The sequence below is a fragment of the Salmo salar genome, chromosome ssa18, assembly GCF_905237065.1.
Source record: "Salmo salar chromosome ssa18, Ssal_v3.1, whole genome shotgun sequence".
In the NCBI taxonomy this organism is placed as follows: domain Eukaryota; kingdom Metazoa; phylum Chordata; class Actinopteri; order Salmoniformes; family Salmonidae; genus Salmo; species Salmo salar.
The window spans coordinates 38,196,782-38,220,382 of NC_059459.1; the positions used below are offsets into that span (position 1 = coordinate 38,196,782).

At 47.3% G+C, this 23,601-nt stretch overlaps 1 protein-coding gene and 1 long non-coding RNA gene across 5 annotated transcripts in view; one reads left to right on the plus strand and one right to left on the minus strand.

Moving 5' to 3' along the window:
- LOC106577339 (paladin) overlaps window positions 1–23,601 on the plus strand; it is a 169,523-nt gene that overhangs the window by 101,755 nt on the left and 44,167 nt on the right. For all 4 annotated transcript variants that reach the window (XM_045701092.1, XM_045701090.1, XM_045701091.1 and 1 more), the window contains 7 exons: window positions 1,047–1,181; window positions 2,549–2,665; window positions 2,836–3,015; window positions 7,183–7,380; window positions 8,805–8,945; window positions 9,843–9,914; window positions 14,934–15,074. In XM_045701092.1, the coding sequence (XP_045557048.1) occupies window positions 1,047–1,181; window positions 2,549–2,665; window positions 2,836–3,015; window positions 7,183–7,380; window positions 8,805–8,945; window positions 9,843–9,914; window positions 14,934–15,074 (984 nt within the window). The remainder of the gene's footprint in view (window positions 1–1,046; window positions 1,182–2,548; window positions 2,666–2,835; window positions 3,016–7,182; window positions 7,381–8,804; window positions 8,946–9,842; window positions 9,915–14,933; window positions 15,075–23,601) is intronic.
- Window positions 11,133–11,768, minus strand: LOC123728717 (uncharacterized). Its single transcript, XR_006760425.1, has 3 exons — window positions 11,724–11,768; window positions 11,456–11,584; window positions 11,133–11,208 (listed from the first exon to the last, which is right to left on the minus strand). It is a non-coding gene; the product is annotated as an uncharacterized lncRNA (long non-coding RNA).

Genomic DNA, 23,601 nt, shown 5'->3' on the forward strand with positions numbered 1-23,601 from the left:
TCTTATTCTGCCGCTATACAACTTTTTATGCGTTGTTTTTTGGAAACCTTGTTATTTACGAAGTTTTTGGAATAGATTCTTGTTGGAACGTTCCACAAATTATACCCACCCAGGTTGAAGTCATAAACAGCGCAATGCTTGAAGCACAGCAAAGGGCTGTTTGAATGAATGCTTATGAGCCTGCTGCTGCCTACCACCGCTCAGTCAGACTGCTCTATCAAATCATAGACTTAATTATAATATAATAAACACACAGAAATACGAGCCTTAGGTCATTAATCTGGTCGAATCTGGAAACTATAATCTCGAAAACAAACGTTTTTTTCTTTCAGTGACATACGGAACCGTTCCGTATTTTATCTAACGGGTGGCTAAGTCTAAATATTCCTGTTAGGCATTGATGTTTATGGTTAGGTACATTGGTGCAACGACAGTACTTTTTTCGCAAATGCGCTTGTTAAATCAACACCCGTTTGTCGAAGTAGGCTGTGATTCAATGAAAATTAACAGGCACCGCATCGATTATATGCAACGCAGGACACGTTAGATAAACTAGTAATATCATCAACCATGTGTAGTTAACTAGTGATTATGTTAAGATTGATAGTTTTTTTATAAGTCTAATGCTAGCTAGCAACTTACCTTTGCTTCTTGCTGCCCTCGCGTAACAGGTAGTCAGCCTGTTAATCCTTGTGGAGTGCAATGTAAGGCAGGTGGTTAGAGCGTTGGACTGGTAACCGAAGGTTGCAAAAACGAATCCCCCCTGAACAAGGCAGTTAACCCCCGTTTCTAGGCCGTCATTGTAAATAAGAATGTGTTCTTAATCTGACTTTCCTAGTTAAATAAAGGTGTACAAATTTTGGGGGGGGAATAATAATAATCGGAAAATCGGTGGCCAAATTTACCGATTACCGATTGTTATGAATTGGCCCTAATTAATCGGCCATTTCCATTAATCGGTCAACCTCTAATCTCAACCTTTATTTCCTGTTTTTACCATGGAAAACAGACATCTCAATCTCTACATCTGTTTTGTGGTGTTGCAGTATTCTCTTGGCTTTGCGTCCAACTTCAGCCAGTGGCTGTGTGCTCATCCCTGGGTGTACCGCCTGCTGGCCTGTATGGACCTATCAGAACTCTCCGCTCCGCCTGATCTCGTCACCAAGGGAGCCCGCGTTCTGGTGAGAACCTCCCACCAAATGACATCACATCACACTCAGTCAGACCCACTGCAGAACATGGAACTCAGTCAGACCCACTGCAGAACATCACATTCAGTCAGACCCACTGCAAAACATGGAATTCAGTCAGGCCCACTGCAGATCATGGAACTCAGTCAGGCCCACTGCAGAACATGGAACTCAGTCAGGCCCACTGCAGAACATGGAACTCAGTCAGGCCCACTGCAGAACATGGAACTCAGTCAGGCCCACTGCAGAACATGGAACTCAGTCAGGCCCACTGCAGAACATGGAACTCAGTCAGGCCCACTGCAGAACATGGAACCCAGTCAGGCCCACTGCAGAACATGGAACTTAGTCAGGCCCACTGCAGAACATGGAACTCAGTCACACCCACTGCAGAACATGGAACTCAGTCACACCCACTGCAGAACATGGAACTTAGTCAGGCCCACTGCAGAACATGGAACTCAGTCACACCCACTGCAGAACATGGAACTCAGTCAGACCCACTGCAGAACATGGAACTTAGTCAGGCCCACTGCAGAACATGGAACTCAGTCACACCCACTGCAGAACATGGAACTCAGTCACACCCACTGCAGAACATGGAACTCAGTCACACCCACTGCAGAACATGGAACTCAGTCACACCCACTGCAGAACATCACACTCAGTCAGACCCACTGCAGAACATCACACTCAGTCAGACCCACTGCAGAACATCACACTCAGTCAGACCCACTGCAGAACATCACACTCAGTCAGACCCACTGCAGAACACGGAACTCAGTCAGACCCACTGCAGAACACGGAACTCAGTCAGACCCACTGCAGAACACGGAACTCAGTCAGACCCACTGCAGAACACGGAACTCAGTCAGACCCACTGCAGAACACGGAACTCAGTCAGACCCACTGCAGAACACGGAACTCAGTCAGACCCACTGCAGAACACGGAACTCAGTCAGACCCACTGCAGAACATGGAACTCAGTCAGACCCACTGCAGAACATGGAACTCAGTCAGACCCACTGCAGAACATGGAACTCAGTCAGACCCACTGCAGAACATGGAACTCAGTCAGACCCACTGCAGAACATGGAACTCAGTCAGAACATCACACTCAGTCAGACCCACTGCAGAACACGGAACTCAGTCAGACCCACTGCAGAACACGGAACTCAGTCAGACCCACTGCAGAACACGGAACTCAGTCAGACCCACTGCAGAACATGGAACTCAGTTCATGTTTGTTTGCGTTGTGTAATGAATACATTCACCGGAAATCTAACTCATTATCGTATTGACTTACTGTGTGTGTGTGTGTGTGTGTGTGTGTGTGTGTGTGTGTGTGTGCTGCGCAGGTTGCTCATGAGTACCTGTCTCCAGACATACTCAGCACAGTGAAGGAGATGAAGGTGGCTAACTTCAGAAGAGTTCCCAAGATGCCCGTCTACGGCATGTCACAGCCTACATCAGAGGTATGATCAACACCAAGCCCGTACCCTATCACATTTGGTCAACGTCCAAAATGCTAGTTTCAGCCATTTCTATCTTCAGCAGACATAACATTTGAAGATGTCCCAGTTGATCCAGTAAGTTGTCTGTGAAGCTGAACTGAAGCGTATCTGCTGGGTTGTGTGTTCTGTAGGCGACGGGTGTGGTGTTGACCCACCTGACGGATGAGAAGAGGAAGTACAGCCACGTCCTGTGGGTCAACCTGCAGGAGGAGCTGGTTCTGGAGGGGAACGGACAGGTCTTCACCCCCAGAGAGCCGTCCTGTCTGGAGCAACACATCCCTGTCCCTGCCACAGACCCCACACAGATTGAGGTACTACTATACACTATATATACAGCTGTATGTGGACAACCCTTCACATTAGTGGATTTGGCTATTTCAGCCACACCTGTTGCTGACAGGTGTATAAAATCGAGCCCACAGCCATGCAATCTCCATGGACAAACATTGGCAGTAGAATGGCCTTACTGAATAGCTCAGTGACTTCCAAGCGTGTAGCGTGTTAAAAATGGTCTGTCCTCGATTGCTAGAAAATAAAGGAAAGCCGCACACTCTAAGAGCTCAGATGCAAAAATTTAATAACCAACGTTTTGACAGCGAAGCTGTCTTCATCAGGGTATCATCACAAACACTGCGAGATGAGTCATTTATATAGTGTCAAGACACACAGGTGTTTGTAATCATGGCCAAGTATGGCCTAATATCATTGGTTAACTCAAATATTTTTTTTAAATGGCATACAAAGAACATACAAAGAGACAAACAAATGGATAGCATACGATCATAGCATTTGTTGTCTAAAATGTATCTAACAAACAATTACAATGGCAAAATCACAATAATCACAAGAATGGCTTCAGATCAAAGTCTATGTTGAGACCGAAGGGAGCAAGGGTCTTTAAATTAAAGATCCAGGCAGCCTCTCGTTTCAACAATAAATTATCAAGGTCGCCCCCTCTCCTCGGGAGGGTGACATGTTCGATGCCAATATAACGCAGAGACGAAATCGAATGGTTTGCTTCCAAAAAGTGGGCCGCAACTGGGTAAGTCAAGTTTTTGCACCTAATGGTGCTACGGTGCTCTGAGATACGTACTTTTAATTCACGCTTTGTTTTACCCACATAATTTTTACCACAGGGACAAGTTATAAGATAAATAACTGCCTTAGTGGAACACGTAATAACACCTTTAATTGGGATAGATTTCCCTGTTTGTGGGGGTTTGAAGGATCTACATTTATAAGTGCCATTGCATTGAGCACAGCCATTACACTTGTAATTTCCATCCAGTAGGGGCGCAAATAGGCGTTGTTCAGGAATATCTTGGGGTGGTAAATCAGAGTGTACCAATTGGTCTCTGAGATTTCTGCCCCTCGAGAATACGACCAGGGGAAGATCAGAAAACACATTACCGAGACTATCATCATATTTCAGAATGTGCCAATGTTTGTGAACGATTCCTTTAATTTGTTCAGAGCACTTTGAATAGCGGGTAGTGAGAACGCAAGAATGCGTCTTTTTGCGAGACTGACCTTGAAAAAGGTCATGTCTCGTTTTGTTTAGAATTTTCTCAATGGCAATATTAATCTGATCATTGTTGTACCCCCTCTCCTTGAACTTATCCTGAGTCTCAGCCATATTTCTGTCGAAATCTGATTGTTTAATACAAATTCTTTTGATTCGACAGAATTGGCTGTAGGGCAAACTATTTTTCAAGGGAAGTGGGTGACAACTATCAGCCCTCAACAAACTGTTACGATCAGTAGGTTTCCTGTAAAGATCAGTGTATAAAACATTATCTTCACACAAGATCAGAAGATCAAGAAAACTGATTTGACGTGTATCAGATTGCATAGTAAATCTCAAATGTTCAGAACAGGAGTTAAGAAAAGCATAAAACGCCTGAAGCAGTTCTGCATCACCCCTCCATAGAACAAAAATATCGTCAATATACCGTTTCCAAATAATGATGTTAGGCAAGAAAACATTTTTGAGAGGGTTGAAAATGGATTGTTTCTCCATGTAACCCACATACAAATTAGCATAGTTAGGAGCCATGGGGGATCCCATAGCAGTACCCTTCGTCTGAATAAAGAAATCATTTAGAAACATGAAATAGTTATGTGTGAGTACTATTTCAGCCAACGTTACAATGCAGGCACTGGAAGGTAGCTCATTAGGGTCACGTTGCAGAAGAAAATGTTCCATGGCTTCAATACCGCCCTCGTGTGGAATATTTGTGTATAACGACTCAACATCAAAAGTAACTAACAAGGTGTTCTCAGGCAGAGGATCAAGAGATTCAATGATAGAGATCATACTGCTGGTGTCCTTTACAAAGGAGGGGAGCTGTTCTGTGAGTGGTCTAATAAAAAAGTCAACAAAAGTAGATAGAGGGGCCGTTACTGCATCAATGCCCGCTACAATAGGGCGCCCTGGAGGGTTTGTAACATTCTTGTGTAATTTCGGCAAAGTATAGAAAGTGGCAATTTTAGGGTGTTGAATGGCCAGAAAGTTATATTCTTTTTTGGTTATCTGACCAGAATTTAAATAACCATCTAGGACAGTAAAGATAGTATTCTGAAATTGGGAAGTAGGGTCACTTCTGAGTTTCTTGTAAAAGGTATTGTCAAGCAGTTGTCTATGACACTCATTTACATAAGCTGTCCTATCCATGAGTACAACCGACCAACCCTTATCAGCAGGACGAATAAGGACTGACGTATCGGATTGTAAATCAAGCAAAGCTTGTTTTTCATCCTTAGATAAATTATGGAAAGATTTGAAGTCCTGTTTATTCTTAAGGAGATGAGCAACATCTTTTTCAACAAGTCTGCAATATGTCTCGATAGAGTGATTGCGATTGGCTGGAGGTACAAAATAACTCTTGCTTCTAAAAGGAGTCGGAGTATGTAGAGGTGAGTAACCTACTGGTTCAATAGAAACATCATGATTAGGGGAGCTAAAGTATTCCCTTAAACGGATGTTTCTAAAAAACTTAAACATGTCTACCTTAACGTCAAAATCGTTACACTGTGTTGTAGGCACAAAAGATAACCCTTTATTAAGCAAAGAGACATGGGCAGGGCTCAATATCTTGCTTGATAAATTAAAGACACTCAGTCCCGTGGGTTCTGGGACCGTGTGAACGGTCTCCTCTGCCTCTGATAGTCGTTTCTTCTTACCCCGTCGGGTGCGGCATCTCGTCGATGCGCGTGCCTGCGGCCACCTGCGCCCTTCCGTTGGCCCAGTCTCTCGTTGAATAAAAAACTGCCACTGGAAGCCGAGGGATGGATGACACTTACTTTGATCCACCCCCGTCTGACCAACACTCTACAACCAGCGCCTCATCGGCTTCCAGTGGCAGTGGTGCTTCCAACTTTGTGGCAACAGTTTGGGGAAGGCCCTTTCCTGTTTCAGCATGACAATGGCCCCATGCACAAAGCGAGATCCATACAGAAATGGTTTGTTGAGATCAGTGTGAAAGAACTTGCCTGGCCTGCAGAGCTCTGACCTCAACCACATCGAACACCTTTGGGATGAATTGGAACATCGACTGCGAGCCAGGACTAATCGCCCAACATCACTACGACCAACCTCACTAATGCTCTTGTGGCTGAATGGAAGCAAGTCCCCACAGCAATGTTCCAACATCTAGTAGAAAGCCTTCCCAGAAGAGTGGAGGCTGTTATAGCAGCGGGAACAACTCCATATTAATGACCATGATTTTGGAATGAGATATTTGACGAGCAGGTGTCTACATACTGTTGGTGTACTAACACATCCATGTCCTCACCCCACACACATAGAGGTACTAACTAACCCCCAGTACATAGAGGTACTAACTAACCCCCAGTACATAGAGGTACTAACTAACCCCCAGTACATAGAGGTACTAACTAACCCCCAGTACATAGAGGTACTAACTGACCCTAACTCCCAGTACATAGAGGTACTAAGTGACCCCCAGTACATAGAGGTACTAAGTGACCCCCAGTACATAGAGGTACTAACTAACCCCCAGTACATAGAGGTACTAACTGACCCCCAGTACATAGAGGTACTAACTGATCCTAACCCTCAGTGCACCGAGGTACTAACTGACCCTAACTCCCAGTACATAGAGGTACTAAGTGACCCCCAGTACATAGAGGTACTAAGTGACCCCCAGTACATAGAGGTACTAACTAACCCCCAGTACATAGAGGTACTAACTGACCCCCAGTACATAGAGGTACTAACTAACCCCCAGTACATAGAGGTACTAACTGATCCTAACCCCCAGTGGACCGAGGTACTAACTCACCCTAACCCCCAGTACATAGAGGTACTAAGTGACCCTAACCCCCAGTACATAGAGGTACTAAGTGACCCTAACCCCCAGTACATAGAGGTACTAAGTGATCCTTACGTGGACAATAAACCAGTAAAGTAAAGTGAGCCCCAGTCTGACTGTCCCTCCCCCTCCTCTCTACCCCAGAAACTAGAGACAGCCCTGGGAGAGGAGGTTCAGAGAGCCCAGAAGTGGCTGGAGGTCACTCTGGAGCAGGAGAAACAGATGAAGATGTTTAAAACCTGTCTGACTGTCCAGGAGGTCTTCAACCAGTACCAGAGAACACACCAGGGACTGCTCTATAAACGCATCCCTCTGTCAGACTGCTGCGCCCCCAAGGAGGAGGTAAAGGCAGACGACACACACACACACACACACACACACACACACACACACACACACACACACACACACACACACACACACACACACACACACACAAAGGTAATGGTTTTGTGGAGGCACTGCAGTGGCAGGTTATCATGAGGCTGATATGAGGGTCAGTGACAGGTTTTCATGGGGCTGATATGAGGGTCATTGACAGGTTATCATGAGGCTGATATGAGGGTCATTGACAGGTTATCATGAGGCTGATATGAGGGTCAGTGGCAGGTTATCATGGGGCTGATATGAGGGTCATTGACAGGTTATCATGAGGCTGATATGAGGGTCAGTGACAGGTTATCATGGGGCTGATATGAGGGTCAGTGACAGGTTATCATGAGGCTGATATGAGGGTCAGTGACAGGTTTTCATGGGGCTGATATGAGGGTCAGTGACAGGTTATCACGAGGCTGATATGAGGGTCAGTGACAGGTTTTCATGGGGCTGATATGAGGGTCAGTGACAGGTTATCACGAGGCTGATATGAGGGTCAGTGACAGGTTTTCATGGGGCTGATATGAGGCGGCAGCGTAGCCTAGTGGTTAGAGCAGGTAGCCTAGTGGTTAGAGCAGGTAGCCTAGTGGTTAGAGTCAGGTAGCCTAGTGGTTAGAGCAGGTAGCCTAGTGGTTAGAGCAGGTAGCCTAGTGGTTAGAGCAGGTAGCCTAGTGGTTAGAGGCAGGTAGCCTAGTGGTTAGAGCAGGTAGCCTAGTGGTTAGAGGCAGGTAGCCTAGTGGTTAGAGCAGGTAGCCTAGTGGTTAGAGGCAGGTAGCCTAGTGGTTAGAGGCAGGTAGCCTAGTGGTTAGAGGCAGGTAGCCTAGTGGTTAGAGGCAGGTAGCCTAGTGGTTAGAGGCAGGTAGCCTAGTGGTTAGAGGCAGGGAGCCTAGTGGTTAGAGGCAGGCAGCCTAGTGGTTAGAGGCAGGGAGCCTAGTGGTTAGAGGCAGGGAGCCTAGTGGTTAGAGGCAGGGAGCCTAGTGGTTAGAGGCAGGGAGCCTAGTGGTTAGAGCAGGTAGCCTAGTGGTTAGAGTGTTGGACTAGTAACTGAAAGGTTGTTAGATCGAATCCCCGAGCTGACAAGGTACAAATCTCTCCTTCTGCCCCTGAACAAGGCAGTTAACCCACTGTTCCTAGGCCATCATTGAAAATAAGAATTTGTTCTTAACTGACTTGCCTAGTTAAATAAAGGTAAAATAAATAAAAATGAGGGTGAAAAATGGAAATCTTTGTTCTCCCTCTAGTGGTGTTGAATGTTATTACATGTTTTATGAACTGTAGAACTGAATTTCGCCATCTGTTGTGTGTGTGCCTGTGTGCGTGTGTGTGTGTGTGTGTGTGTGTGTGTGTGTGTGTGTGTGTGTGTGTGTGTGCCTGTGTGTTGTTTTACTCAGGACTTTGACCAGCTCTTGGAGGCCATGAAGAGTACCTTGGCTGAGGACTCTCGCTCAGCCTTCGTGTTCAACTGCTCCAACGGCAAGGGAAGAACCACAACGGCCATGGTCATAGCTGCTCTCACTGTCTGGCACTTCACTGTAAGACTACACTTCTCACTGTCTGGCACTTCACTGTAAGACTACACTTCTCACTGTCTGGCACTTCAATGTAAGACTACACTCCTCACTGTCTGGCACTTCACTGTAAGACTACACTCCTCACTGTCTGGCACTTCACTGTAAGACTACACTTCTCACTGTCTGGCACTTCACTGTAAGACTACACTCCTCACTGTCTGGCACTTCACTGTAAGTCTACACTCCTCACTGTCTGGCACTTCACTGTAAGACTACACTCCCCTCACTGTGTGACACTTCACTGTAAGACTACACTCCCCTCACTGTCTGGCACTTCACTGTAAGACTACACTCCCCTCACTGTCTGGCATTTCACTGTAAGACTACACTCCCCTCACTGTCTGGCACTTCACTGTAAGACTACACTCCCCTCACTGTCTGGCACTTCACTGTAAGACTACACTCCTCACTGTCTGGCACTTCACTGTAAGACTACACTCCTCACTGTCTGGCACTTCACTGTAAGACTACACTTCTCACTGTCTGGCACTTCACTGTAAGACTACACTCCTCACTGTCTGGCACTTCACTGTAAGTCTACACTCCTCACTGTCTGGCACTTCACTGTAAGACTACACTCCCCTCACTGTGTGACACTTCACTGTAAGACTACACTCCCCTCACTGTCTGGCACTTCACTGTAAGACTACACTCCCCTCACTGTCTGGCACTTCACTGTAAGACTACACTCCCCTCACTGTGTGACACTTCACTGTAAGAGTCTATTCTGGAAAACCAACATATATTCCAGGAATAGTGTATTTGCTGTGTAATAAACACATTGCAGATGTTACCAGAGCTGTTAAACCAGTATTAAAACAGCAATGCTCATCCGTTGTTGGTTTGGTTCTGCCATAGGGCTTTCCTGAGTTTGGTGATGATGAGATTGTCAGTGTTCCTGATGCCAAGTACACCAAGGGAGAATTCAAGGTGAGTAACAAACATAGAGACTTTTACCAAAAGAGGGTTTGAATGAAACATAAGAGTTTTAGATTGACCACATAGCAGAGACTATAGTGCTACAGCTCAGTGTTAGAGCTGTAGTGGCCTAGCAACCACCTAGCAGACAAGATTCTCCTCTGGTCTGGAATAGTCTGGCCAACAGTCACACCAAACTCTGTCAAAATGGGACATGATACATCTCTGCTTATCACTCTGCATTAAGGAGATAGATTGGGGGTAAGGCCCTGTGATAGACTAGTGTCCTGTCCAGGGGTGTACTGAGGAGATAGACTAGTGTCCTGTCCAGGGGGTGTACTGAGGAGATAGACTAGTGTCCTGTCCAGGGGGTGTACTGAGGAGATAGACTAGTGTCCTGTCCAGGGGGTGTACTGAGGAGATAGACTAGTGTCCTGTCCAGGGGGTGTACTGAGGAGATAGACTAGTGTCCTGTCCAGGGGGTGTACTGAGGAGATAGACTAGTGTCCTGTCCAGGGGGTGTACTGAGGAGATAGACTAGTGTCCTGTCCAGGGGGGGTACTGGTACATCAAGTTGCTTCACGCTTCAGAAACAGCGTTCTGAGCCGGTCTGGTTCGCACAAGCCAAGGGCAAGGCTACTTACCTACTACCTGGGGTCCATGGTAACACGTCACCACCATCTCTCTACACTACCTGGGGTCCATGGTAACACGTCACCACCATCTCTCTACGCTACCTGGGGTCCATGGTAACATGTCACCACCATCTCTCTACGCTACCTGGGGTCCATGGTAACATCTCTCTACGCTACCTGGGGTCCATGGTAACACGTCACCACCATCTCTCTACGCTACCTGGGGTCCATGGTAACACGTCACCACCATCTCTCTACACTACCTGGGGTCCATGGTAACACGTCACCACCATCTCTCTACACTACCTGGGGTCCATGGTAACACGTCACCACCATCTCTCTACACTACCTGGGGTCCATGGTAACATCTCTCTACACTACCTGGGGTCCATGGTAACATCTCTCTACGCTACCTGGGGTCCATGGTAACACGTCACCACCATCTCTCTACACTACCTGGGGTCCATGGTAACACGTCACCACCATCTCTCTACACTACCTGGGGTCCATGGTAACACGTCACCACCATCTCTCTACACTACCTGGGGTCCATGGTAACACGTCACCACCATCTCTCTACACTACCTGGGGTCCATGGTAACACGTCACCACCATCTCTCTACACTACCTGGGGTCCATGGTAACACGTCACCACCATCTCTCTACACTACCTGGGGTCCATGGTAACATCTCTCTACGCTACCTGGGGTCCATGGTAACACGTCACCACCATCTCTCTACACTACCTGGGGTCCATGGTAACACGTCACCACCATCTCTCTACACTACCTGGGGTCCATGGTAACACGTCACCACCATCTCTCTACACTACCTGGGGTCCATGGTAACACGTCACCACCATCTCTCTACACTACCTGGGGTCCATGGTAACACGTCACCACCATCTCTCTACACTACCTGGGGTCCATGGTAACACGTCACCACCATCTCTCTACGCTACCTGGGGTCCATGGTAACACGTCACCACCATCTCTCTACACTACCTGGGGTCCATGGTAACACGTCACCACCATCTCTCTACACTACCTGGGGTCCATGGTAACATCTCTCTACGCTACCTGGGGTCCATGGTAACACGTCACCACCATCTCTCTACACTACCTGGGGTCCATGGTAACATCTCTCTACACTACCTGGGGTCCATGGTAACATCTCTCTACACTACCTGGGGTCCATGGTAACACGTCACCACCATCTCTCTACACTACCTGGGGTCCGTGGTAACACGTCACCACCATCTCTCTACACTACCTGGGGTCCGTGGTAACACGTCACCACCATCTCTCTACACTACCTGGGGTCCATGGTAACATCTCTCTACACTACCTGGGGTCCATGGTAACATCTCTCTACACTACCTGGGGTCCATGGTAACATCTCTCTACACTACCTGGGGTCCGTGGTAACACGTCACCACCATCTCTCTACACTACCTGGGGTCCATGGTAACACGTCACCACCATCTCTCGACACTACCTGGGGTCCATGGTAACATCTCTCTACGCTACCTGGGGTCCATGGTAACATCTCTCTACACTACCTGGGGTCCATGGTAACATCTCTCTACACTACCTGGGGTCCATGGTAACACGTCACCACCATCTCTCTACACTACCTGGGGTCCATGGTAACATCTCTCTACGCTACCTGGGGTCCATGGTAACATCTCTCTACACTACCTGGGGTCCATGGTAACACGTCACCACCATCTCTCTACACTACCTGGGGTCCATGGTAACACGTCACCACCATCTCTCTACACTACCTGGGGTCCATGGTAACACGTCACCACCATCTCTCTACACTACCTGGGGTCCATGGTAACACGTCACCACCATCTCTCTACACTACCTGGGGTCCATGGTAACATCTCTCTACGCTACCTGGGGTCCATGGTAACATCTCTCTACACTACCTGGGGTCCATGGTAACATCTCTCGACACTACCTGGGGTCCATGGTAACATCTCTCTACGCTACCTGGGGTCCGTGGTAACACGTCACCACCATCTCTCTACACTACCTGGGGTCCATGGTAACATCTCTCTACGCTACCTGGGGTCCATGGTAACATCTCTCTACGCTACCTGGGGTCCATGGTAACACGTCACCACCATCTCTCTACACTACCTGGGGTCCATGGTAACACGTCACCACCATCTCTCTACACTACCTGGGGTCCATGGTAACACGTCACCACCATCTCTCTACGCTACCTGGGGTCCATGGTAACATCTCTCTACACTACCTGGGGTCCATGGTAACATCTCTCTACACTACCTGGGGTCCATGGTAACACGTCACCACCATCTCTCTACACTACCTGGGGTCCATGGTAACACGTCACCACCATCTCTCTACACTACCTGGGGTCCATGGTAACACGTCACCACCATCTCTCTACACTACCTGGGGTCCATGGTAACACGTCACCACCATCTCTCTACACTACCTGGGGTCCATGGTAACACGTCACCACCATCTATCTACGCTACCTGGGGTCCATGGTAACATCTCTCTACACTACCTGGGGTCCATGGTAACATCTCTCTACACTACCTGGCGTCCATGGTAACACGTCACCACCATCTCTCTACACTACCTGGGGTCCATGGTAACACGTCACCACCATCTCTCTACGCTACCTGGGGTCCATGGTAACATCTCTCTACACTACCTGGGGTCCATGGTAACATCTCTCTACGCTACCTGGGGTCCATGGTAACATCTCTCTACGCTACCTGGGGTCCATGGTAACACGTCACCACCATCTCTCTACACTACCTGGGGTCCATGGTAACACGTCACCACCATCTCTCTACACTACCTGGGGTCCATGGTAACACGTCACCACCATCTCTCTACACTACCTGGGGTCCATAGTAACACGTCACCACCATCTCTCTACACTACCTGGGGTCCATGGTAACATCGTCACCACCATCTCTCTACACTACCTGGGGTCCATGGTAACACGTCACCACCATCTCTCTACACTACCTGGGGTCCATGGTAACATCTCTCTACGCTACCTGGGGTCCATGGTAACATCTCTCTACGCTACCTGGGGTCCATGGTAACACGTCACCACCATCTCTCTACACTACCTGGGGTCCATGGTAACACATCACCACCATCTCTCTACACTACCTGGGGTCCGTGGTAACATCTCTCTACACTACCTGGGATCCATGGTAACACATCACCACCATCTCTCTACACTACCTGGGGTCCATGGTAACATCTCTCTACACTACCTGGGGTCCGTGGTAACACGTCACCACCATCTCTCTACACTACCTGGGGTCCATGGTAACACGTCACCACCATCTCTCTACACTACCTGGGGTCCATGGTAACATCTCTCTACGCTACCTGGGGTCCATGGTAACATCTCTCTACGCTACCTGGGGTCCATGGTAACACGTCACCACCATCTCTCTACGCTACCTGGGGTCTGTGGTAACACGTCATCACCATCTCTCTACACTACCTGGGGTCCATGGTAACACGTCACCACCATCTCTCTACACTACCTGGGGTCCATGGTAACACGTCACCACCATCTCTCTACGCTACCTGGGGTCCATGGTAACATCTCTCTACACTACCTGGGGTCCATGGTAACACGTCACCACCATCTCTCTACACTACCAGGGGTCCATGGTAACACGTCACCACCATCTCTCTACACTACCTGGGGTCCATGGTAACATCTCTCTACACTACCTGGGGTCCATGGTAACACGTCACCACCATCTCTCTACACTACCTGGGGTCCATGGTAACACGTCACCACCATCTCTCTACACTACCTGGGGTCCATGGTAACAAGTCACCACCATCTCTCTAAGCTACCTGGGGTCCATGGTAACACGTCACCACCATCTCTCTACACTACCTGGGGTCCATGGTAACACGTCACCACCATCTCTCTAAGCTACCTGGGGTCCATGGTAACATCTCTCTACACTACCTGGGGTCCATGGTAACACGTCACCACCATCTCTCTACGCTACCTGGGGTCCATGGTAACATCTCTCTACACTACCTGGGGTCCATGGTAACACGTCACCACCATCTCTCTACGCTACCTGGGGTCCATGATAACATCTCTCTACACTACCTGGGGTCCATGGTAACATCTCTCTACGCTACCTGTCTGACAGTCAGTGTGTATTCTGTCCTGTCTGACAGTCAGTGTGTATTCTGTCCTGTCTGACAGTCAGTGTGTGTATTCTGTCCTGTCTGACAGTCAGTGTGTGTATTCTGTCCTGTCTGACAGTCAGTGTGTGTATTCTGTCCTGTCTGACAGTCAGTGTGTGTATTCTGTCCTGTCTGACAGTCAGTGTGTATTCTGTCCTGTCTGTTCCCAGGTTGTGATGCAGCTCGTTAGACTACTGCCGGACGGTCACCAGATGAAGAGGGAGGTGGACATGGCTCTGGACTCAGTCAGCGAGACCATGACCCCCATGCATTACCACCTCAGAGAGATAATCATCTGTACCTACAGACAGGTAGGACCACCCCCCCCATGCATTACCACCTCAGAGAGATAATCATCTGTACCTACAGACAGGTAGGACCACCCCCCCCATGCATTACCACCTCAGAGAGATAATCATCTGTACCTACAGACAGGTAGGACCACCCCCCCATGCATTACCACCTCAGAGAGATAATCATCTGTACCTACAGACAGGTAGGACCACCCCCCCATGCATTACCACCTCAGAGAGATACTCATCTGTACCTACAGACAGGTAGGACCACCCCCCCATGCATTACCACCTCAGAGAGATAATCATCTGTACCTACAGACAGGTAGGACCACCCCCCCCATGCATTACCACCTCAGAGAGATAATCATCTGTACCTACAGACAGGTAGGACCACCCCCCCCATGCATTACCACCTCAGAGAGATAATCATCTGTACCTACAGACAGGTAGGACCACCCCCATTACATGACCTACAGACAGGTAGGACCATCCCCCATTACATACCTACATACAGGTAGGACCACCCCCCCCATTACATACCTATAGACAGGTAGGACCACCCCCCATTACATACCTACAGACAGGTAGGCCCACCCCCATTACATACCTACAGACAGGTAGGACCACCCCCATTACATACCTACAGACAGGTAGGACCATCCCCCCATTACATACCTACAGACAGGTAGGACCACCCCCCATTACATACCTACATACAGGTAGGACCATCCCCCATTACATACCTACAGACAGGTAGGACCATCCCCCCATTACATACCTATAGACAGGTAGGACCAACCCCCCATTACACACCTACAGACAGGTAGGACAACCATACTAGACCATACACCTCATAGACAACCATACTAGACCATACACCACCATACACCTCATAGACAACCATACTAGAACATACACCACCATGCACCTCATAGACAACCATACTAGACCATTCACCACCATACACCCCATAGACAACCATACTAGACCATTCACCACCATACACCCCATAGACAACCATACTAGACCATTCACCACCATACACCCCATAGACAACCATACTAGACCATACACCACCATACAACCATACTAGACCATACACCACCATACACCCCATAGACAACCATACTAGAACATACACCTCATAGACAACCATACTAGACCATACACCACCATACACCCCATAGACAACCATACTAGACCATACACCACCATACACCCCATAGACAACCATCTGAGTGATTATCATCTGCACCTACAGACATGTCCAGTAGGGGGCGACACCTGCCTTTACATTACACTACCTATCAATAACACAAATAATGTCAACTCATTAAAACACTGTTTTGATCACACTGATATAAGGGAATGGTTGTCATGTGTCACAAGTGCATTTCTAGTCTGAAAGGCATGACCCTGAACTGGTACAACCCAATGGGAGAGACAAGACTATTTAGCTGCAGTTCCACTGCTGGCCCATAGATGGTGGTAATGCTCTTGTTTTTATTTAGCTACAGTTCTACTGCTGGCCCATAGATGGTGGTAATGCTCTTGTTTTTATTTAGCTACAGTTCTACTACTGGCCCATAGATGGTGGTAATGCTCTTGTTTTTATTTAGCTACAGTTCTACTACTGGCCCATAGATGGTGGTAATGCTCTTGTTTTTATTTAGCTACAGTTCTACTACTGGCCCATAGATGGTGGTAATGCTCTTGTTTTTATTTAGCTACAGTTCTACTACTGGCCCATAGATGGTGGTAATGCTCTTGTTTTTATTTAGCTACAGTTCTACTACTGGCCCATAGATGGTGGTAATGCTCTTGTTTTTATTTAGCTACAGTTCTGCTACTGGCCTATAGATGGTGGTAATGCTCTTGTTTTTATTTAGCTACAGTTCTACTACTGGCCTATAGATGGTGGTAATGCTCTTGTTTTTATTTAGCTACAGTTCTGCTACTGGCCTATAGATGGTGGTAATGCTCTTGTTTTTATTTAGCTACAGTTCTACTACTGGCCCATAGATGGCTGCAGTTCCACTCTTGGCCCATTGATGGCAGTAATGCTCTTGTTTTTAGGTGACTCGTCATGTCTTGGACCCGAGGTACTCATAAGCATCTACAAGTACTATGTTTGTTTAGTAGTTGTTGTTTAATGTTAATTCTTTGACTTTAGGGTGCAGTACTGGTTAGAAATGAATAATATGTTGTTGCTTATGGTAATTAGGGGTGGCAGGTAGCCTAGTGGTTAGAGTGATGGGCCAGTAACCGGATCGAATCCCCGAGCTGACAAGGTAAAAATCTGTCATTCTGCCCCTGAACAAGGCAGTTAACCCACTGTTCCTAGGTAGGCTGTCATTGAAAATAAGAATTTGTTCTTAACTGACTTTCCAAGTTTAAATAAAAATATATTATATACTGGTTTATATTGACTAGTTGAGTAGGGTAGGGTATAGTGCGAGTAGGGTAGGGTATAGTGTGTTGGGTCCTATGTGTCTACTACTACTACTACTACTACTACAGCTCTGGTTGACTCCTGTCCTGAGGGGGTGTGGGTGTGGGGTTGTGTGTGTGTGTGTGTGTGTGTGTGTGTGTGTGTGTGTGTGTGTGTGATAAATCAATTCAAATGTTATTGGTCACATATACACATGTTTAGCAGATGTTATTGGTCACATATACACATGTTTAGCAGATGTTATAGTGAAATGCTTGTGTTTCTAGCTCCAACAGTGCAGTAATATCTAACAATTCACAACAATACACACACACGGAGTTAAGGAATATATACATATTAGTGGCATTGACTAAAATACAGTAGAATATAATACAGTAGAATACAGTATATACATATGAGATGAGTAAAACAGTATGTAAACATTATTAAAGTGACCAGTGTTCCATTATTAAAGTGGCCAGTGATTCCATGTCTATGTATATAGGGCAGCAGCCTCTAATGTGCAGGGTTGAGTAACCGTGTGTGTGTGTGTGTGTGTGTGTGTGTGTGTGTGTGTGTGTGTGGAGAGAGGGATCCTGTAGTTGAAGTTCAACAGGACTGCAGTGCTCTGCTCTCAACTGTTTTTGCCATTTGTAATACAGACTGTAATCAATGTCTGTCTGTACTGAGGCTGCACTCTGAGGCTGCCTGGCTGCACATGGGTTAGCCGGAGGTACCCTGCCCCGTCTCCACACTATCAATGGGCCTCATTGTCCCGCCCTCTCTCTGTCTCTCTCTCTCTGTCTCTCTCTCTGTCTCTCTCTCTCTCTCTCTCTTCCCCCTGCTCTCACTCTCAAGCTTTTACTCTTTCTTTCTTTCTTTCTTTCTTTCTTTCTTTCTTTCTTTCTTTCTTTCTTTCTTTCTTTCTTTCTTTCTTTCTTTCTTTCTTTCTTTCTACACAGCAGCAGTCCAACCCTGCCACTGCTTCCTACCTTTAATAGATTCCACTCTGAGACATTATTCTGTAATGTTTTATTCATCGATAGTCTTTGTCCTCTCTGCAGCGTTTGCAGCACTCTTACCCGTCATAGTGATCATCTCTACATCCAGTAATCTCTCATTTAGAAACTTGTGGTGACTTTGTGGTAGAGTAACTGAGCAGGTAACTTTTTCCACTTCGGGGGAAGGAATCCAAATCCTGTATATGAGTGTTGAATGAGGAGTCTGTCATTCTCCTTGTAGAATATCTGTCATGGCTGATTATTAGATTCTGTCCAGCCTCCAGCTCCTCTCGTCTCCTGACGTGTAGTGGAGGCCTCCTGTCCAGCCTCCAGCTCCTCTCGTCTCCTGACGTGTAGTGGAGGCCTCCTGTCCAGCCGGCAGGTCTAGGTGATAAACTGAGCCAGATGTGGCTGCTGGAAGGAAGCAGGGCAACGTGAATCAGACACGAGTAACACACACACCCTCCATCTCCCCACATCTGTAGGTCCCTCTCTCACGCTTTCTCTCTGTAGGTCCCTCTCTCACGCTTTCTCTCTGTAGGTCCCTCTCTCACGCTTTCTCTCTGTAGGTCCCTCTCTCACGCTTTCTCTCTGTAGGTCGCTCTCTCACGCTTTCTCTCTGTAGGTCCCTCTCTCACGCTTTCTCTCTGTAGGTCCCTCTCTCACGCTTTCTCTCTGTAGGTCCCTCTCTCACGCTTTCTCTCTGTAGGTCCCTCTCTCACGCTTTCTCTCTGTAGGTCCCTCTCTCACGCTTTCTCTCTGTAGGTCGCTCTCTCACGCTTTCTCTCTGTAGGTCCCTCTCTCACGCTTTCTCTCTGTAGGTCCCTCTCTCACGCTTTCTCTCTGTAGGTCCCTCTCTCACGCTTTCTCTCTGTAGGTCCCTCTCTCACGCTTTCTCTCTGTAGGTCCCTCTCTCACGCTTTCTCTCTGTAGGTCCCTCTCTCACGCTTTCTCTCTGTAGGTCCCTCTCTCACGCTTTCTCTCTGTAGGTCCCTCTCTCACGCTTTCTCTCTGTAGGTCCCTCTCTCACGCTTTCTCTCTGTAGGTCCCTCTCTCACGCTTTCTCTCTGTAGGTCCCTCTCTCACGCTTTCTCTCTGTAGGTCCCTCTCTCCTTCTCTCTCCTATCTCTCTTTCTCTTATCTCTCTTTCTCTTTCTATCTCTCTGTCAGCTGGAGGTTTCTTGTTTTCCATTGTGAATGTGTGTGGTACAGACAGAGTAGCTTCATGTTTCAGTACGTAGTGGTCTGTAGTCTGTTTGATCAGACAGACATGGTTGTTTTGTTCACAGACATACTATTTCCTTTGTGCTTTTAGATCTGAGAATCAGGACTTCTCTTAAATGTAAAACTGCAACACAAGAATGTACCTGTTTACCTGCCATTTTCACCGCCCACAAGCATGAGTGTATTAAACATCTTGGTTTCCTGGCTTTACTGAGGAAATTGGTTCTGAAGATCATTTGTTTTACAAACTTTTAACTATTTGAGCTTCTCCACCCCCTCTTCGTCTGTCTTTCTCCTCCCAGCTGCATCTCCCCCTTTCTCTCCAGCTTCCTTTCTCTCCATCTCCCCCTTTTCTCCAGCTTCCTTTCTCTCCATCTCCCTCTTTCTCTCCAGCTTCCTTTCTTTCCAGCTTCCTTTCTCTCCATCTCCCTCTTTCCTTCCAGCTTCCTTTCTCTCCAGCTTCCTTTCTCTCCAGCTTCCTTTCTCTCAATCTCCCTCTTTCTCTCCAGCTTCCTTTCTCTCCATCTCCCTCTTTCCTTCCAGCTTCCTTTCTCTCCAGCTTCCTTTCTCTCCAGCTTCCTTTCTCTCAATCTCCCTCTTTCTCTCCAGCTCCCTCTTTCTCTCCAGCTTCCTTTCTCTCCAGCTTCCTTTCTCTCAATCTCCCTCTTTCTCTCCAGCTCCCTCTTTCCCTCCAGCTTCCTTTCTCTCCAGCTTCCTTTCTTTCCAGCTTCCTTTCTCTCAATCTCTCCAGCTTCCTTTCTCTCCATCTCCCTCTTTCGCTCATCTTCATTTCTCTCCCCGCTTTCCTTTCTTTTCCCTCCTGCTGTCTCCCTCCCCCTCACTTACTATCTTGACCACATGTGTGTGTGTGTGTGTGTGTGTGTGTGTGTCTACAGAAAGGCCCTCATGGTTTGGACGGCGCAGTGGAAAAATATTTTCAGAATGGGGAGAATGTTGTGAGCAGGTTTTCTGAGGTTAGGTAATGGACGTCATCAGGAAGAGGAGGGAGGGAGGGAGGGATTGGGCTAGAGCCACTAAGTTAAAGGGACCATCACAAAACTAACTGATGGTCAGGAGAGAAGGACAGAGGGGGAAACGGGGGGGGGAGAGCGAGAGGGGGAAAGAGCGAGAGGGGGAAAGAGCGGGACAGGGAGTGAGGGACTGGGAGTGAGGGAAAGAGCGGGACAGGGAGTGAGGGACTGGGAGTGAGGGAAAGAGCGGGACAGGGAGTGAGGGACTGGGAGTGAGGGAAAGAGCGGGACAGGGAGTGAGGGACTGGGAGTGAGGGAAAGAGCGGGACAGGGAGTGAGGGACTGGGAGTGAGGGAAAGAGCGGGACTGGGAGTGAGGGACTGGGAGTGAGGGAAAGAGCGGGACTGGGAGTGAGGGACCGGGAGTGAGGGAAAGAGCGGGACCGGGAGTGAGGGAAAGAGCGGGACCGGGAGTGAGGGACAGGGACACTGAGGGAGCGAGAGACAGAGTGAGACGGAAGGACGGACAGATGGAGAGACACAAACAGACAGAAATCAGCAGATTAATAACATTAGCCAGACAGTGTTTAAACATTACTCTCTGAACCTGTGTTGATTCATCCTCCACTACACTACACCAGTAGTCTAAACATTACTCTCTGAACCTGTGTTGATTCATCCTCCACTACACCAGTAGTCTAAACATTACTCTCTGAACCTGTGTTGATTCATCCTCCACTACACTACACCAGTAGTCTAAACATTACTCTCTGAACCTGTGTTGATTCATCCTCCACTACACTACACCAGTAGTCTAAACATTACTCTCTGAACCTGTGTTGATTCATCCTCCACTACACCAGTAGTCTAAACATTACTCCCTGAACCTGTGTTGATTCATCCTCCACTACACCAGTAGTCTAAACATTACTCCCTGAACCTGTGTTGATTCATCCTCCACTACACTACACCAGTAGTCTAAACATTACTCTCTGAACCTGTGTTGATTCATCCTCCACTACACCAGTAGTCTAAACATTACTCTCTGAACCTGTGTTGATTCATCCTCCACTACACCAGTAGTCTAAACATTACTCCCTGAACCTGTGTTGATTCATCCTCCACTACACTACACCAGTAGTCTAAACATTACTCTCTGAACCTGTGTTGATTCATCCTCCACTACACCAGTAGTCTAAACATTACTCTCTGAACCTGTGTTGATTCATCCTCCACTACACTACACCAGTAGTCTAAACATTACTCTCTGAACCTGTGTTGATTCATCCTCCACTACACCAGTAGTCTAAACATTACTCCCTGAACCTGTGTTGATTCATCCTATTCCCTTTTGATCATCAGGGCACATTAGTGTACTATATAGAGAGTAGGTTGACATTTCAGACACACTTTAAGTGTTATCATACTAACTTCCTGTAATTGGAAGGACCCCTAGGTTTTGCAGTAGCTGTCCTATTAGGTTGCCTGCTTGACATAAGTGGGCTAATCACAATTGGTGGGGCTTCGTGGCCAAGGAAAACATTGGCTGTAAAGCTATGTACCTATACCCTCTTGGATGACTGCTGTAGGTAAAGCTATATTCCTATACCCTCCTGGATGACTGCTGTAGGTAAAGCTATATTCCTATACCCTCCTGGACGACTGCTGTAGGTAAAGCTATATTCCTATACCCTCCTGGATGACTGCTGTAGGTAAAGCTATATTCCTATACCCTCCTGGATGACTGCTGTAGGTAAAGCTATGTACCTATACCCTCCTGGATGACTGCTGTAGGTAAAGCTATATTCCTATACCCTCCTGGATGACTGCTGTAGGTAAAGCTATGTTCCTATACCCTCCTGGATGACTGCTGTAGGTAAAGCTATATTCCTATACCCTCCTGGATGACTGCTGTAGGTAAAGCTATATTCCTATACCCTCCTGGATGACTGCTGTAGGTAAAGCTATGTACCTATACCCTCCTGGATGACTGCTGTAGGTAAAGCTATATTCCTATACCCTCCTGGATGACTGCTGTAGGTAAAGCTATGTACCTATACCCTCCTGGATGACTGCTGTAGGTAAAGCTATATTCCTATACCCTCCTGGATGACTGCTGTAGGTAAAGCTATATTCCTATACCCTCCTGGACGACTGCTGTAGGTAAAGCTATGTACCTATACCCTCCTGGATGACTGCTGTAGGTAAAGCTATATTCCTATACCCTCCTGGATGACTGCTGTAGGTAAAGCTATGTACCTATACCCTCCTGGATGACTGCTGTAGGTAAAGCTATGTTCCTATACCCTCCTGGATGACTGCTGTAGGTAAAGCTATATTCCTATACCCTCCTGGATGACTGCTGTAGGTAAAGCTATATTCCTATACCCTCCTGGATGACTGCTGTAGGTAAAGCTATGTACCTATACCCTCCTGGATGACTGCTGTAGGTAAAGCTATATTCCTATACCCTCCTGGATGACTGCTGTAGGTAAAGCTATGTACCTATACCCTCCTGGATGACTGCTGTAGGTAAAGCTATGTTCCTATACCCTCCTGGATGACTGCTGTAGGTAAAGCTATGTTCCTATACCCTCCTGGATGACTGCTGTAGGTAAAGCTATGTACCTATACCCTCCTGGATGACTGCTGTAGGTAAAGCTATGTCCGTACAGTGGCTTGCGAGAGTATTCACCCCCCCTTTCCATATTTCCTATTTTGTTGCCTTACAACCTGGAATTAAAATTGATTTTTTTTTTTTTGGGGGGGGGGTGGTTGTACCATTTGATGTACACAACATGCCTACCACTTTGAAGATGCAAAATATTTTTTGTGAAAAAACAAGTAATAATACTAAAAAACAGAACTTCAGCGTGCATAACTATTCACCCCCCCAAAGTCAATACTTTGTAGATC